The following is a 12,922-nucleotide window of genomic DNA, read 5'->3' as shown; positions in this document are numbered from 1 at the left end:
AGTTAAAAAAGTAGATTTTTTTTTTTTTTTTTTTTTTTTTTTTTTAAAGAATGAGCAAGATTTGGGAGGGAAACACAGAAGGGAGAAGGAATAGTGTCTGTCTGGGACAGTGCAGAGTTTGGTCCACCTGGAGTTCAAATTGCTGTTGAAAGTAGATAAAATGGGAGTTCCCATCGTGGCTCAGCAGTTAGCGAACCCAACTGGCATCCATGAGGATGCAGGTTTGATCCCTGAATCTTGCTCAGTGGGTTAAGGATCCGGCATTGCCATGAGCTGTGGTGTAGGTCGAAGACACGGCTTGGATCCTGCATTGCTGCGCCTATGGTGTAGGCCAGCGGCTACAGCTCCGATTTGACCCCTAGCCTGGGAACCTCTGTATGCCGCAGGTACAGCCCTAAAAAGACAAAAGAACCAAAAAGAAAAAAAAAAGAACAGAAGTAGATAAAATGGGTGGATGTGGTGGGAGTAGATAAAGAATGACCTGAAGAGGCTTGGTGGTGAGCTGCAGAGTTTCTTGAGAAGATGAGCTCGGTGCCAGAGTTATTTAAGGAAGCTTTGGAGTTAGGGAAGCTCTGGGCCAGGCCCTTCCCTCTCGCTCTTTGCTCAGGTCCCAGGAGCCCATGTGCCCTCCTTCTCTCCTCACCACTTGTCACCATCCTTTCTGGCTTCCTCCCATTCTACATCCCCAGCCTTCCCTGAACAGGCACTCAGGTTCTTCTCTTGTGTGGCTGTAGGTGATGCCTTAGTTCTCAGCCTACTGACCCACAGTCAGGTTTGTCTCTACCACTTACAGAGCTTGCCTTTCATTGGCCTCTGTGATTTCCTCTTGATGCGTCAGTGCTTTCTTCTCATCCACTCAATCTGTTTCTTTGTTGAAACATGCTTTTCTCTTTGGCTAGAGGGTCATCCTGGCCTCCCCTTCCTCTTGCCACCATGGCACATCCTTGTCCTTTACTGACTTTTCTTCCGCTTGACCTCTCTGTGACCCTTTCCTGGGCTCCGTCCTGGGACCCCTTTTCTCGCTGCAGTCTTTCCCTGAGCAGCGCCATCCAGTTTCAGCACCTGGGATCCTGTCTACATACTGACCACTCCTAAAGATATCCTACCAGCTTTGTTCTTGCCCATAAACAATAGGTTAATACAGCCAATGTTTTGCTGGCTCTCTCCATTTGGATGTTTTATGGACATGTTCAAGTTAACATTTCTAAAATGCAGCTCTTGCTTCTCCCCAAACCTGTTCCACTCCCTTGCAGTAAATGACACCACTTTCACCCGATGACATAAGCCAAAATCTGGGCCTTGACCTTTATTCTTTTCTTTTGGTTAGCTTCCCAGTCCCAACTATCCACATCTCTTTTCTTCTCGATCTTTAAACTGTCTCCCAATCTGACTGCTTCTCTCTCCTCCACCATCACCTCTCCATCCTAAGCCTCCATCATGCCTCATTGGGACATGCAGCACCCAACTTCAGTGCTTCTCTTTCCTGCTCTCAGCCTCTGCACAGCAGCCAGAGCGACCTTTAAAACCATGTCCCCTTTGTGCTCAACCAAAGAGGTAGTGACCTCAGTGTGCTCAGAGAAGGTGTCTTCGCTGGACTCAGGCAAGAGGAGGTTTCCTGAGAGCCACCTTCCTGGTTGGTTCATCTCTACACTTGCACTTGAGAAACTTAGCTTGTGAGAGCACAAGATAGAAATAAAATACGATCTCTGTACTGAGGGGGCTGTATTGAGTTTGACGAGGGACTCAGGTTGGCGTTCATTTGGAGCTAACATTGCGCTGGAGCTCGAGGGATGAGCAGGTGTTCAGGGTGGCTCAGCGCACAGGGGAGAGTGGAAAGCAACGGAGCGCTCGGCCTGAACAGAGGCACTGGCTATTTTAAAGGATGCCCTTTTCAGAGAGGTCCAGGCAGTTTGGGGACTGGACCCTGCACGTGGGTGGGAGAGGATAGCAGTGGATAATGAGACTGAGAAAGTGGATGTTGAAGGACTTTAAATGCCAGGTTAAATTTACAGTTTGTGGAGTTTGGACCATGGGAAGCTAGAACATTGTACCAAAGCTGGTTTTTCAGTGTTCTGACTAAGAATGCATTCTCCTTTCTCTCCTCTACCCGATAGCAGTATAGAAAGATTCCCAGTCGTTAGAGTCATCTCCTTGCTTTAAATCGGACTCCCTGGGAAGGATGCCTGGGGGTGGAAGGTCTGAGTCACGTAGCATGTGGGAATGCTCCCTCACTTTCCCACTAGGCAGCCCTGCAGTTCCTGCTAAGATGGCCATGAGTGCTCGTGATTATGAGGAACAAGGTGGGGCGTTTTTATTTATTAAAGGAGCTAACCCTCAGTGCCCTTTTCTTGGAGCAGAGAGGGAAGAAATGTAAATGCATGCTATTTTAAGTGGTCTTTTTGATTCTCCTGTAGAATTAATCACAACGAACGGTTGGAGTTCCTGGGTGATGCTGTTGTTGAATTTCTCACCAGGTAAGTAAGCTTTTCTGCTATTCCCCAGTAACTGCATTTCAAAGGTAACATATTCAATACATTACCTTCTTTGTAATTAGCCAAATGAGGCCTTGAAACACCAGGTTTTTGGTCTCTTCTGAGAGCTTAAAAGCCACACATCTGTGGCTCTTGCCCTGATAACTTACACTCACTGATGCTGTAATGAGCAAGATTACAAGATGAAAGGCTAGTGTCTCCATCCTGTCAAGTTTATGTTCAAGTTGCTACAGCCATAGGAGATCAGCTTGTCTTAGTCTAGATGCTTCAGAGCTTATATTCAATTTGTAGAGAAAGGGATGATATTTTAAAATGTCATTTCATTTTCTAGGATTTGTCTCTGATCCCTTTCTCACTCTTTTTGAACTCAAGGGAAGTAAAGCTTACAAGAATTTTAATGATTAGATTTCGGGGTGTGTGTGTGTGTGTGTGTGTGTGTCTGTCTGTCTGTCTGTATATTTGTATGTTTTCTGTCCAGAAATGTTTTAGGGCCCTTAATTTGGAGGTAGGGGTGGGAAAGTACATTTTTTTTCAATACTCACAAAATTTATTTTAAAGGGAGACCACACATATTTCTCTTGGAACTATCTTAAGCTATTTTTATTCTCTTTGGGTCATTTCTTTTTCCAAGAAGGACATAATGAGGCAAAGGGGCCATTTTCTAAGCTCGTTCTCATTGGACACATTAGGACCAAGCAAGCTTAGCTGTCCCGATTAACAGTGGATCTTAGAAACTGGTGTGAGAGTTAGGAGAGCACAGTTTGTGGTCTGAACTGGTTTTCCATCAGCCTTCTTCCCATTTCCCGTCCTTTCCTGATCAACCCTATTAGGCTCGTCCATAGGGCACCTCCCTGGTTCTAGGCGCCACTCCTGGTTCTTCTGTTCCTTTCCCTGTCTATATTTGTAAAGAATGTGCTTAGGGCTCCCAGGCTCTTCAGGGGCCCTTCTGACCCAGCTCAAGCAAAGCTTTTTGTTTCCAGCTCTGTTTTCAAGCATTAGATAGGTTTGCTGTCAGCAGCATATGAACAATTGTTCAGATCTTTGTTGCCATCATATTTCAGAGAAACCTTTTAGCAGAGGTCATTGTGTACATGTAAGCGAATGGTATTGGCTTTTAGCACATTCAGCTATACTGTGCTATTTAACTTGCAGAGACTTTTAATCAAACCCTTTGGTTTCAGTTAAGCCCAATTCAGCTGGTATGCATTGCCCAGATATTATGGGCCAGACCTGTTTTTTGGACTCAGAACCACACACAGAATGTTGATGGTACATATTTATGTATATGCTTTTTTTTTTTTGGCAGTGTCCATTTGTATTATTTGTTTCCTAGTCTGGAAGAGGGGGGATTAGCAACCTACAGGACTGCCATCGTTCAGAACCAGCACCTTGCCATGCTCGCGAAGGTATGTCAAATATCTGATGCATCTGTAGTGAGGTCTGACATTCTCTTCTTCAGTCTGTGCATAATTTTGCATTTGAATAAGTAACTCTTTAGGGTGTATAGAGGGTTTAATATTTTATAGCTGAGGAAGGATTTTTTGGTTTGGGTTTTAAGGATTTAGCCCTATTCTGTTACCTAAGTGAGTTTCACCAGCAGGTAATGAACTCCATGGTGAGGTAACTTGATAACAGAAGAGGAAAAACTTGACAGATGAACAGAGTTAAGCATCTGGGGAAAAGGAACATAAGAACAGAGCAAAAGAAAGGGAATATTTGGTATTTTCCCTTTGTGTAATATTTCTGTATTGCATTTTTTTAAAATTTTTTATTACTCAAATGAATTAATCACATCTGTAGTTGTATAATGATCATAACAATCTGATTTCACAGGATTTCCATCCCACAGCCCAGGCACATCCCCCCACCCCCAAACTGTCTCCTCCAGAGACCATAAGTTTTTCAATGTCTGTGAGTCAGCATCTGTTCTGTAGAGAAGTTCATTGTGTCCTTTTTTCAGATTCCACAGGTCAGTGAAGGCATTTGATGTTGGTGTCTCATTGTATGGCTGACTTCACTTAGCATGATAGTTTCTAGGTCCGTCCATGTTGCAAAAAATGCTGGTGTTTCGTTCTTTTTAATGGCTGAGTAATATTCCATTGTGTATATGTACCACATCTTCTGGATCCACTCCTCTGTCAATGGACATTTAGGTTTTTTCCATGTCTTGGCTATTGTAAATAGTGCTGCAATGAACATCGGAGTATACGTGTCTTTGCGAGTCGTGGTTTTCTCTGGGTAGATGCCCAGGAGTGGGATTGCTGGATCAAATGGTAGTTCTATGATTAGTTTTCTGAGGAATCTCCATACTGCTTTCCACAGTGGTTGCACCAATTTCCAATCCCACCAACAGTGTAACAGGGTTCCTTTTTCTCCACACCCTCTCCAGCACTTATTGTTTGTAGACTTTTGGATGATGGTCATTCCGGCTGGTGGAAGGTGGTACCTCAGAGTGGTTTTGATTTGCATCTCTAATAATGAGTCACGTTGAACATCTTTTCATGTGTTTCTTGGCCATCTGTTACATTTGTTTTTAGTTTACTTTAACAAGCAGAATTATAGCTTTGAATAGAATACTCCAGACCATTTGTATCCGTGGGGGATACTTTAAAGATCTTTGAGATTCCCCCCAAATCACAAATCTTATTAATTAAGATTTTGGGTTTAGGTCTTCTGCTAGCCATGTTGACTTAGCTGAGTGGCTAAGAGAACCTTCTTTTGATTTAGATTCATGGTAAGCATGTTTCTGACATGATCTTGTTTGATGTTCTATCTCTGTGCTGTGTCTTCCTGTTGTAAATCATACTAGGGAGAACAAGGGCACTTGCCTGGGGGACACCAGTCCCCACCAGTCCTTAGAGCAGAGCGACCATGGACAAAGTATCATCTTCATCAAGCCTCTGCTTTCTCATCTGTAGAATGGAGATGGTGTTAGCACCTGCCTCACAGGGTGGGTGTGAGCATTAAATGAGATTATCATTTGAGTTTTGATGATTCACTTTATAAAGTGCTTGGTATAATGCCTATTCAAAGTGATCACATAAACATATGAATAAATTAATAGGAGTTAGTCGTTTTTATGCTGCTACCACCTATAAATTTCATCTCTAAATCATCACATTTTACAGATCTGTGGGTAGGGGAAACTGTGGCTATTAAGTTCCCAAACATCAGTGATCCATTAGAAAAGTTTTTATGAGTTTTCCTTGATTTTTGCTGTAATTTCTATTTTGTGTTCATTTTGACAGAAATGTTGGAATTTGGTAGAAAAGACTAGATAAAACTGATTCTAGGAGTTCCCGGTGTGGCGCAGTGGTTAACAAATCCGACTAGGAACCATGAGGTTGCAGGTTCGGTCCCTGGCCTCGCTCAGTGGGTTAAGGATCTGGTGTTGCTGTGAGCTGTGGTGTAGGTTGCAGATGCGGCTCGGATCTGGCATTGCTGTGGCTCTGGTGTAGGCCAGTGGCTACAGCTCCGATTAGACCCCCAGCCTGGGAACCTCCATATGCCGTGGGAGCGGCCCAAGAAATGGCAAAAAGACAAAAAAAAAAAACAAAACCGATTCTAGTGTTATCACTGACTTCTTAATTTGATCTTGCCAAGGCATTAATTACATTTGAAATGTGGCTAGTTTTACCCCATGGCTTTTGTGTTGGCAAGTGGGCATTGCTGTATTGTATGTAACATCCTCATCGCTTTGGTGGTAGGATCTGGTCCAGCTTCAGTGGTATTTCAGAATATAAATACTGATGCCTTCAGAAAAAACTAGAGGCAACAGGTGTGCTAACTTGGTTTTAGCCTCACAGTGAGTGATATTCCACAAGTCTGTGTAAAACTGCTTTAGTGTTTAGTTGATATAATTATCAACATGCTTCCTAATAATTCACATAAAGGCCCATTGGAAATCCTTTAATAAATAGATTGTCAACACCACCACCCATCCCCTGAGCCACTGCCGTTGTTTTCGTTTCAGTTTCAGATATAATGGGATTGTATAATTATTTTTCAAACAGTTATAGGGAGGATATTTGCAAAGTGTGGGAAATTACCATAGTGTGAAAATGAAAGCTATTACTTACTGCACTGGGGACTGTACAAAGCCATGAGTTATGATGGGGCAGCCAGTTTCTCCTTTCAGGGATTTCCATGTGATCTTCCTCCACCTCAAACCCTGACACTCCCATGGCACTGGGGCAGCAGACAGTGGCAGTCTTGCCCCTTTGGGAGGAGGGGCCTTGGCGGAGGAGGATTGCTGACTCTTGAGAAGGCGGTGAATGCTCTAGGTCAGCGCTCCAGACAGTGAGCATTTTAACACATGCACCACAGTCCCATTAATGCCTTCACTGAAAAATAGAACATAGAGGTGGGATTATGAGAAATTGGAAAGTTCATAGCATTCAAAAATAGTTATTTATAATATAAAATATGGCTTGCAGTCTGCTCTCAAGCAGGACTCCAGAGATAGCAAACAATTGGATTTTCTCAGTGAAGTTGTGAAACAAATGAAATTTACATATTCTAGTATAAACTCTTGCACTTGGGGATCAATTTTTTTAAAAACTGGTGCTTTCTGCTGTTGTATTTATGGTAGTCAAAACTCTCATTTGAGTTTATAATACACTCATGAATTCCTAGCAGTACAAAATACTGATAGCATGTATGTCCTGTTTTTACTGTCTCTTTTTCCAATGTAAATGGATATGGTTTTGTTTTTTTGTTTGTTTGTTTGTTTGTTTTGCTGCACTGCAGCACATGGAAGTTCCTTGGCCAGGGATCAAATATGAGCTGCTGCTGCTGCAAGCTATGCCACAGCTGCAGCAATTCTAGACCCTTCACCCACTGCACCAGGCTGGGGATTGAACCCTTGCCTCAGCAGTGACCTGAGCTGCTGCAGAGACAATGCCAGATCCTTAGCCCACTGTGCCATAGCAGGAACTCCCGGATATGGACATTTTTAGCATACATGCCATGACACACAAAATCTGAGTCTCTTTTATTTGAGGGCTGATGAGATTCATATTGTCCGAGGTTGTTCATTGACTTGTGACTTGTTCCATATTATGTGGCATGTTATTACTTAGTATTTAGTGAATCGAATTACATGGTAATAGGAACAGATTTATTGCATGCTTATGCAGTGTTTGTATCTTTCTCTTTTTATGGAAAGAGTTATGATTTCCATCTATTCAATCTCAAGAATTTTATAAAAACAATTCATTCATACTGTATCTAGTTCTAACAGGACCTGATTTGTACGTTATAATACAATGGGGGTGGGGTGGGAGGATGCGCTGGGGTTGTGGGACGGAAATCCTATAAAATTGGATTGTGATGATCATTGTACAAGTATAAATGTAATAAATTCTTTGAGTAATAAAAAAATTAAAAAAAAAACAAAAACAATAGGATAAGAAATAAGTGGGTACTGAACTCAAAATAAAGAGAAAATACAGGCAAGACAGTAAAATGAAGAGGTAAAGTTAGTGTGCACAGACATATTCATAAGTCCTACGTACTTTCTAGAACTGGACTACAAATTTGTTTCTAAACCTGTCTGAGGCCAAATGAAAAAATAAAATGTAATTCATTATGAATAATATTCCCAGAGGCCTTAAGATAATTCCAACCAATTTCTTAGAAGATCTCACGGAGCCTTTAGGAAGATGAGTGTGGAAACCTCATAACGGGGACACAAGGACAAAGATATAGGACCCCTGAAATCCTTACTAAATAAAAAAAAACCCCAAGATGTAGAGACATAAGGTATTTTGAAGTCTTCTGAGGGTCCGCATTTACTCTACCACATAAAAATGGGTTATGTATGGTGCAAACACCATCAGTACCACATAACTCTGGAATCATAGAGGTTAACATTGGGTTGAGTTTGTATCTCTCTAGGTATTAGGTGAACCCAAGGGCATGGTCTTGTAGCAGAGTCTTATTTCAGCTTAAGCTAGTGCTTGTTTTGAACTGGAATTGGACAGATCTGAGCTGATCAGTTCTGAACCATAAGAATTCATAAAAGCCTGCTTGGGAAAAAGTCAAGGTTTGTCAGACCTGAGGCATATGTAAGAACTCATAGTGAATGGCAGACTAAACTTTCTTAATATACTGACATAAGGCCAGTTAATTTGTAACCATAACCCCTAGGAGATGCCGAGTGGTTACAGTGATTATTTTGCTAATTGTTTCTTACTTTTTGTCGTTTTGAATTTTGTAGAAACTTGAACTGGATCGATTTATGCTTTATGCTCATGGACCTGACCTTTGTAGAGAATCAGACCTTCGACATGCAATGGCTAATTGTTTTGAAGCATTAATAGGTAATTTCTCTTTTTATGGTCTGGTTTCTTGCATATCTAAAATATCTAGAGAGGAGTTCCCCTTGTGGCTCAGTGGATTGCAAACCTGACTAGTATCCATGAGGATGCTGGTTCAATCCCTGGCCTCTCTCAGTGGGTTAAGGATCCAGCATTGCCATGGGTTGTGGTGTAGGTCGAAGATGAGGCTTGGATCCCTTGTTGCTATGGCTGTAGCGTAGGCCTGCAGCTGTAGCTCCGATTTGACCCCTAGCCTGGGAACTTCCACGTGCCGCAGGTGCGGCCCTAAAAAGCAAAATAAGGTGAAATATCTAGAAAGCACATAAAATTCAGTGTGGAGACTTGGGACAAAATTACTTGTTCCCAAAGCATGTGAGGCCCCTGGTATAATACCCACCTCCTTGTACTCTAGCTGCTGTAGTTCCTCCAGAGCAGCCGCTGTGCTTTCTTTTCTTGAATTCCTTGTACCATGTCATGCACGTGCTTAGTATATACTAAACTGAATTGAAGTAAATGAATATGGAGATGGATTACTTGCCAGATTTGATTCAGGATCACATTCATAAATAAACAGTAACTAAGTTGCTGGTGAGGCCCTAGTGCTGTTTTTGATCATATTTTAAACTATTCACAAGATTTTCTGATTTAAACATCTTGAAGACACTGCATATTTGAAATCCCAGGGCTTGAGTCTATTATTTATTCACTGGAAGCAAGACTGATGCCGACACTTTACTTCCTCATGCAGGCGCTTTACTTTCTTGGTTTCTTTTTTACTGTAACCAGCAAATAATTAGCTGTTTGTACAGAAAAGTTATGAAGAGTTAATTAGCTGGTGATTGGAAGTATGCTTTACAATGAAATGTTACAGTAGATTGACAATCCCTTGATTTTTTTTTTTTTTAGGTAAATGATCGAGTACATTTTATATTTCAAAGGCCTTTGTACTTCTTTATCAATTTTGCCCTCTTCCTTTGAAAATGAATATAAAAGCTTCCCATTTATAGTTTTATGCTGATGATGGGAGCGAGAGAATGTTTAATAATTATCCACAGTCTTTTCACAGCTATGTCTATTTTGCACAAATATGTCTATTTTAGAGGGTTTGTCACGTGGAATACTGTGCTCTGTACACATAATATGTTTGACAGTTAGTGTTCCCATTGGCTCCAGAGCCAGGCAGACATGATCCAGTTTCCTCCTGTATCATTTATCAGCTCTGGGTCTTTGCCAAGTTATTGAATCTCTCTGAGACTCCTTTTCCCCTTCTATGATGTAGAGATAGTATCATTTGCTTCACAGAGTTGTTGTTAGGATCTTAATATCCTGAGCTCGGCTGCATCACATCCAGAGCAAAGTTCTGTTTCCTTTAACCCTCCCCCGAATCACATACTTTGGGCCCCGTCCTGTAACTCTTTTCTGATACCCTCTTACTGATGTGCCCTGAAGGGTAACAATAAGAATGGGAGAATGCTTTGCAGGGGCCCTGGGGTACCAGTGGCCCCCAAGCCCCTACTACTGCTGTTATCATCATCATCATTATCACTGTTACCACAACTATGGAGGAGTAATAAATGTTTAGTCATCAAAAGCCCTGGTGACAAAGTGTCTGAATATTTTACATGGAAAATTGCCATTCTGAAGACAGATGGAAAAATATGATTTTAAGAACCACCCTACTCAGGAGTTATTTGATCGTTAAAGTGTTACTATAGTACTTAATGGTTATGATTAATGGTAAATGGGTGTATAGTGTCTAATTATTTCAACAATTTTCAAATAATCATTTCAAATTAAAGGTGTCGGAGTCTCCGTTGTGGTGCAGCAGAAAGAAATCCGACTAGGAACCATGAGGTTGCAGGTTCGATCCCTGGCCTCGCTCAGTGGGTTAAGGATCTGGCGTTGCCGTGAGCTGTGGTGTAGGTTGCAGACGTGGCTTGGATCTGGCATTGCTGTGGCTCTGGTGTAGGCTGGCAGCTGTAGCTCCGATTAGATCTCTAGTCTGGGAACCTTCATATGCCGCAAGTGTGGCCCTAAAAAGACAGAAGACAAAAAAAAAAAACAAAAAAAGAAATTGAAGGTGTGAGGATTGTTGTGATTTTTTCTTTGCAGAAACCTTAAGTAATCTGAACTCAGGTATCCATGGTCTGACATAAATTATAAATATATAAAATAAAACATAACATTTTTATAAAGTTACATATTTATACATAATTCCTTTAGTAATGGTTCATTCTCATATCCTTCATGATAGTTCATATTTTGCCTCTTTTTTTACAAAATTAGATTTATATTTTAGTAAATTGAATTTCATATTTCAGTCTAACTTATAACACAAAGCACAGCTAAAAGAGGGAAAATGCTACCTTTAAAACAATTGCATATGATCTTGTCGATTTTTTTTCCATGAGTGGGTTTTGGCTTGCCTTTTTGCTTTTTATAGAGATATGTAATTTTCTCTGAATATTAATGTGGTCTTCCTTTTGGCATTCTCTTCCTTTTATCTAGGAGCTGTTTACTTGGAGGGAAGCCTGGAGGAAGCCAAACAGTTATTTGGACGCTTACTCTTTAATGATCCGGTATTTATCTCGACTCATTTGATTTTTCTCAGTTACATATCATTACAGAAGATTTTATATCCATTAGTCTTTGTATTTTAAAGAGCATGTAAGAGGAACAAAACCCCCAAATCTACCATAATGGTAGATTTCAAGCATTTCAAAAACAGCTTATTCAGTTCTCTCACAGATGGGAAAGTTCTGTGGACATTTACACTAGGAGTTTGTCTTCTACCTGAAACCCTGTCTTTCCTCATGGTCATTTGTAAATTAAATATGAATATAAATATAGTAGGACTTTGCTTTATTTTTAAGTATCTTAAAATTAATTACAATTTTATATTTTATAATTTGTGGGTACCTACCCCATGTAGGCTTAGTTGAAGCTATAGCTTTTTGGCTTTTCTTTTTCTTTCTTTCTTTTTTCTTTTTTTTTTTTTGGCCACACCCACAGCATGTGAAAGTTCCAGGGCCAGGGATTGAAGCCGAGCCACCACTATGATCTATGCCACAGCTGTGGCAACACCAGATCCTTAACCTACTGCCCCACAGCAGAAACTCCAGCCTTTTAGTTTTTCTGTTTATGATTTGTTTTTATGTAAATTATGTAGACTAGATAAATGTATATTTATTTTAGAGAGTCTGTTCATAGGGAGTTTCTGATAGCGCTATGAATAAAGAGTATGCAGCTACTTTTTAAAAAGCAAATTATAGTTTAAGAAAAAACGATAGATTCTGAAATAGTTTCTGTTGTTACTAAAGTATTAAGCTATTAATATTGCCAGAGCTACCTTTTTAATCCTGCATGTAATAGAGCATACTGGATGCTTTTTGTACCAAAACAAGTCAATTTAACATTTAAAGGGAGAAGCAACTCTGTATTCCAAATTGAAATGTCATTATAATTGAATGAAATAGCCCTCGTGGAGCAATAAAGAACATGGGAAGCCAGTGTTTTAAGCCTTTGTGAAACATTCAGCTTAAGTGGCTGTCAGATGTTATTACTGTATTCCTTAGGATAGTTTTGAAAAAAAGAATCAATGGTTTTGAAAAATGGGACTGGACCATGTTCATATCTGAGGATTTGGTTTTCTTTTACCTGTTTTTATAGAGATAGGTGATGATTTTATGTGCGAATTTCCTTCTCTTGGGAACATTGTCTACAGATGTTCCATGTCCCGAATTTTGCCCTCTTGATTTGTGTCCATGGCAGATGTATTTTAAGTCTTTTTCTCAAATCTTAAAATAACTTTGTTCCAGCCTTTATCTTTTGTTGGCAATTTTAGCAACCTCTTTACCTGATTTCCTCCTTGAGCCTGGACTCCGTGTGCCCCTCACCTCCTCACCTTGTCGCGTGCCTCCACCTGCTCCTGCCCCTGTGTCCCATCTTACCTTTATCCCTTGTCCTCTCTGTGTTCCTGTGCTCCTGAATTATATGCAGGCTTACACCTGGTGTTCCTAGCTGTATCAGTTTCGTTTAGTTTCTTTTTTTCTCTTTAAACCGTTTCTCTCCCACATGTCTACTTAGCAGGCTTATCGTAAGTTTCCAGTA

General features: G+C 40.7%; 1 protein-coding gene across 13 annotated transcripts in view; it reads left to right on the top strand.

Moving 5' to 3' along the window:
• The window catches only part of DROSHA (drosha ribonuclease III), a 120,869-nt gene that overhangs the window by 80,752 nt on the left and 27,195 nt on the right, over window positions 1-12,922 (top strand). For all 13 annotated transcript variants that reach the window (XM_085002022.1, XM_085002018.1, XM_085002015.1 and 10 more), the window contains 4 exons: window positions 2,415-2,474; window positions 3,799-3,898; window positions 8,713-8,815; window positions 11,321-11,391. In XM_085002022.1, the coding sequence (XP_084858148.1) occupies window positions 2,415-2,474; window positions 3,799-3,898; window positions 8,713-8,815; window positions 11,321-11,391 (334 nt within the window). The remainder of the gene's footprint in view (window positions 1-2,414; window positions 2,475-3,798; window positions 3,899-8,712; window positions 8,816-11,320; window positions 11,392-12,922) is intronic.

This window comes from Sus scrofa, chromosome 16, assembly GCF_054392235.1.
Source record: "Sus scrofa isolate SSC_HxYL_T2T_F1_AM1 chromosome 16, Sscrofa_HxYL_maternal_Yorkshire_Landrace_v2.0, whole genome shotgun sequence".
Lineage (NCBI taxonomy): Eukaryota > Metazoa > Chordata > Mammalia > Artiodactyla > Suidae > Sus > Sus scrofa.
Note: the sequence above shows the minus strand (reverse complement) of the source record. Positions and strands in the feature narration are given on the sequence as shown.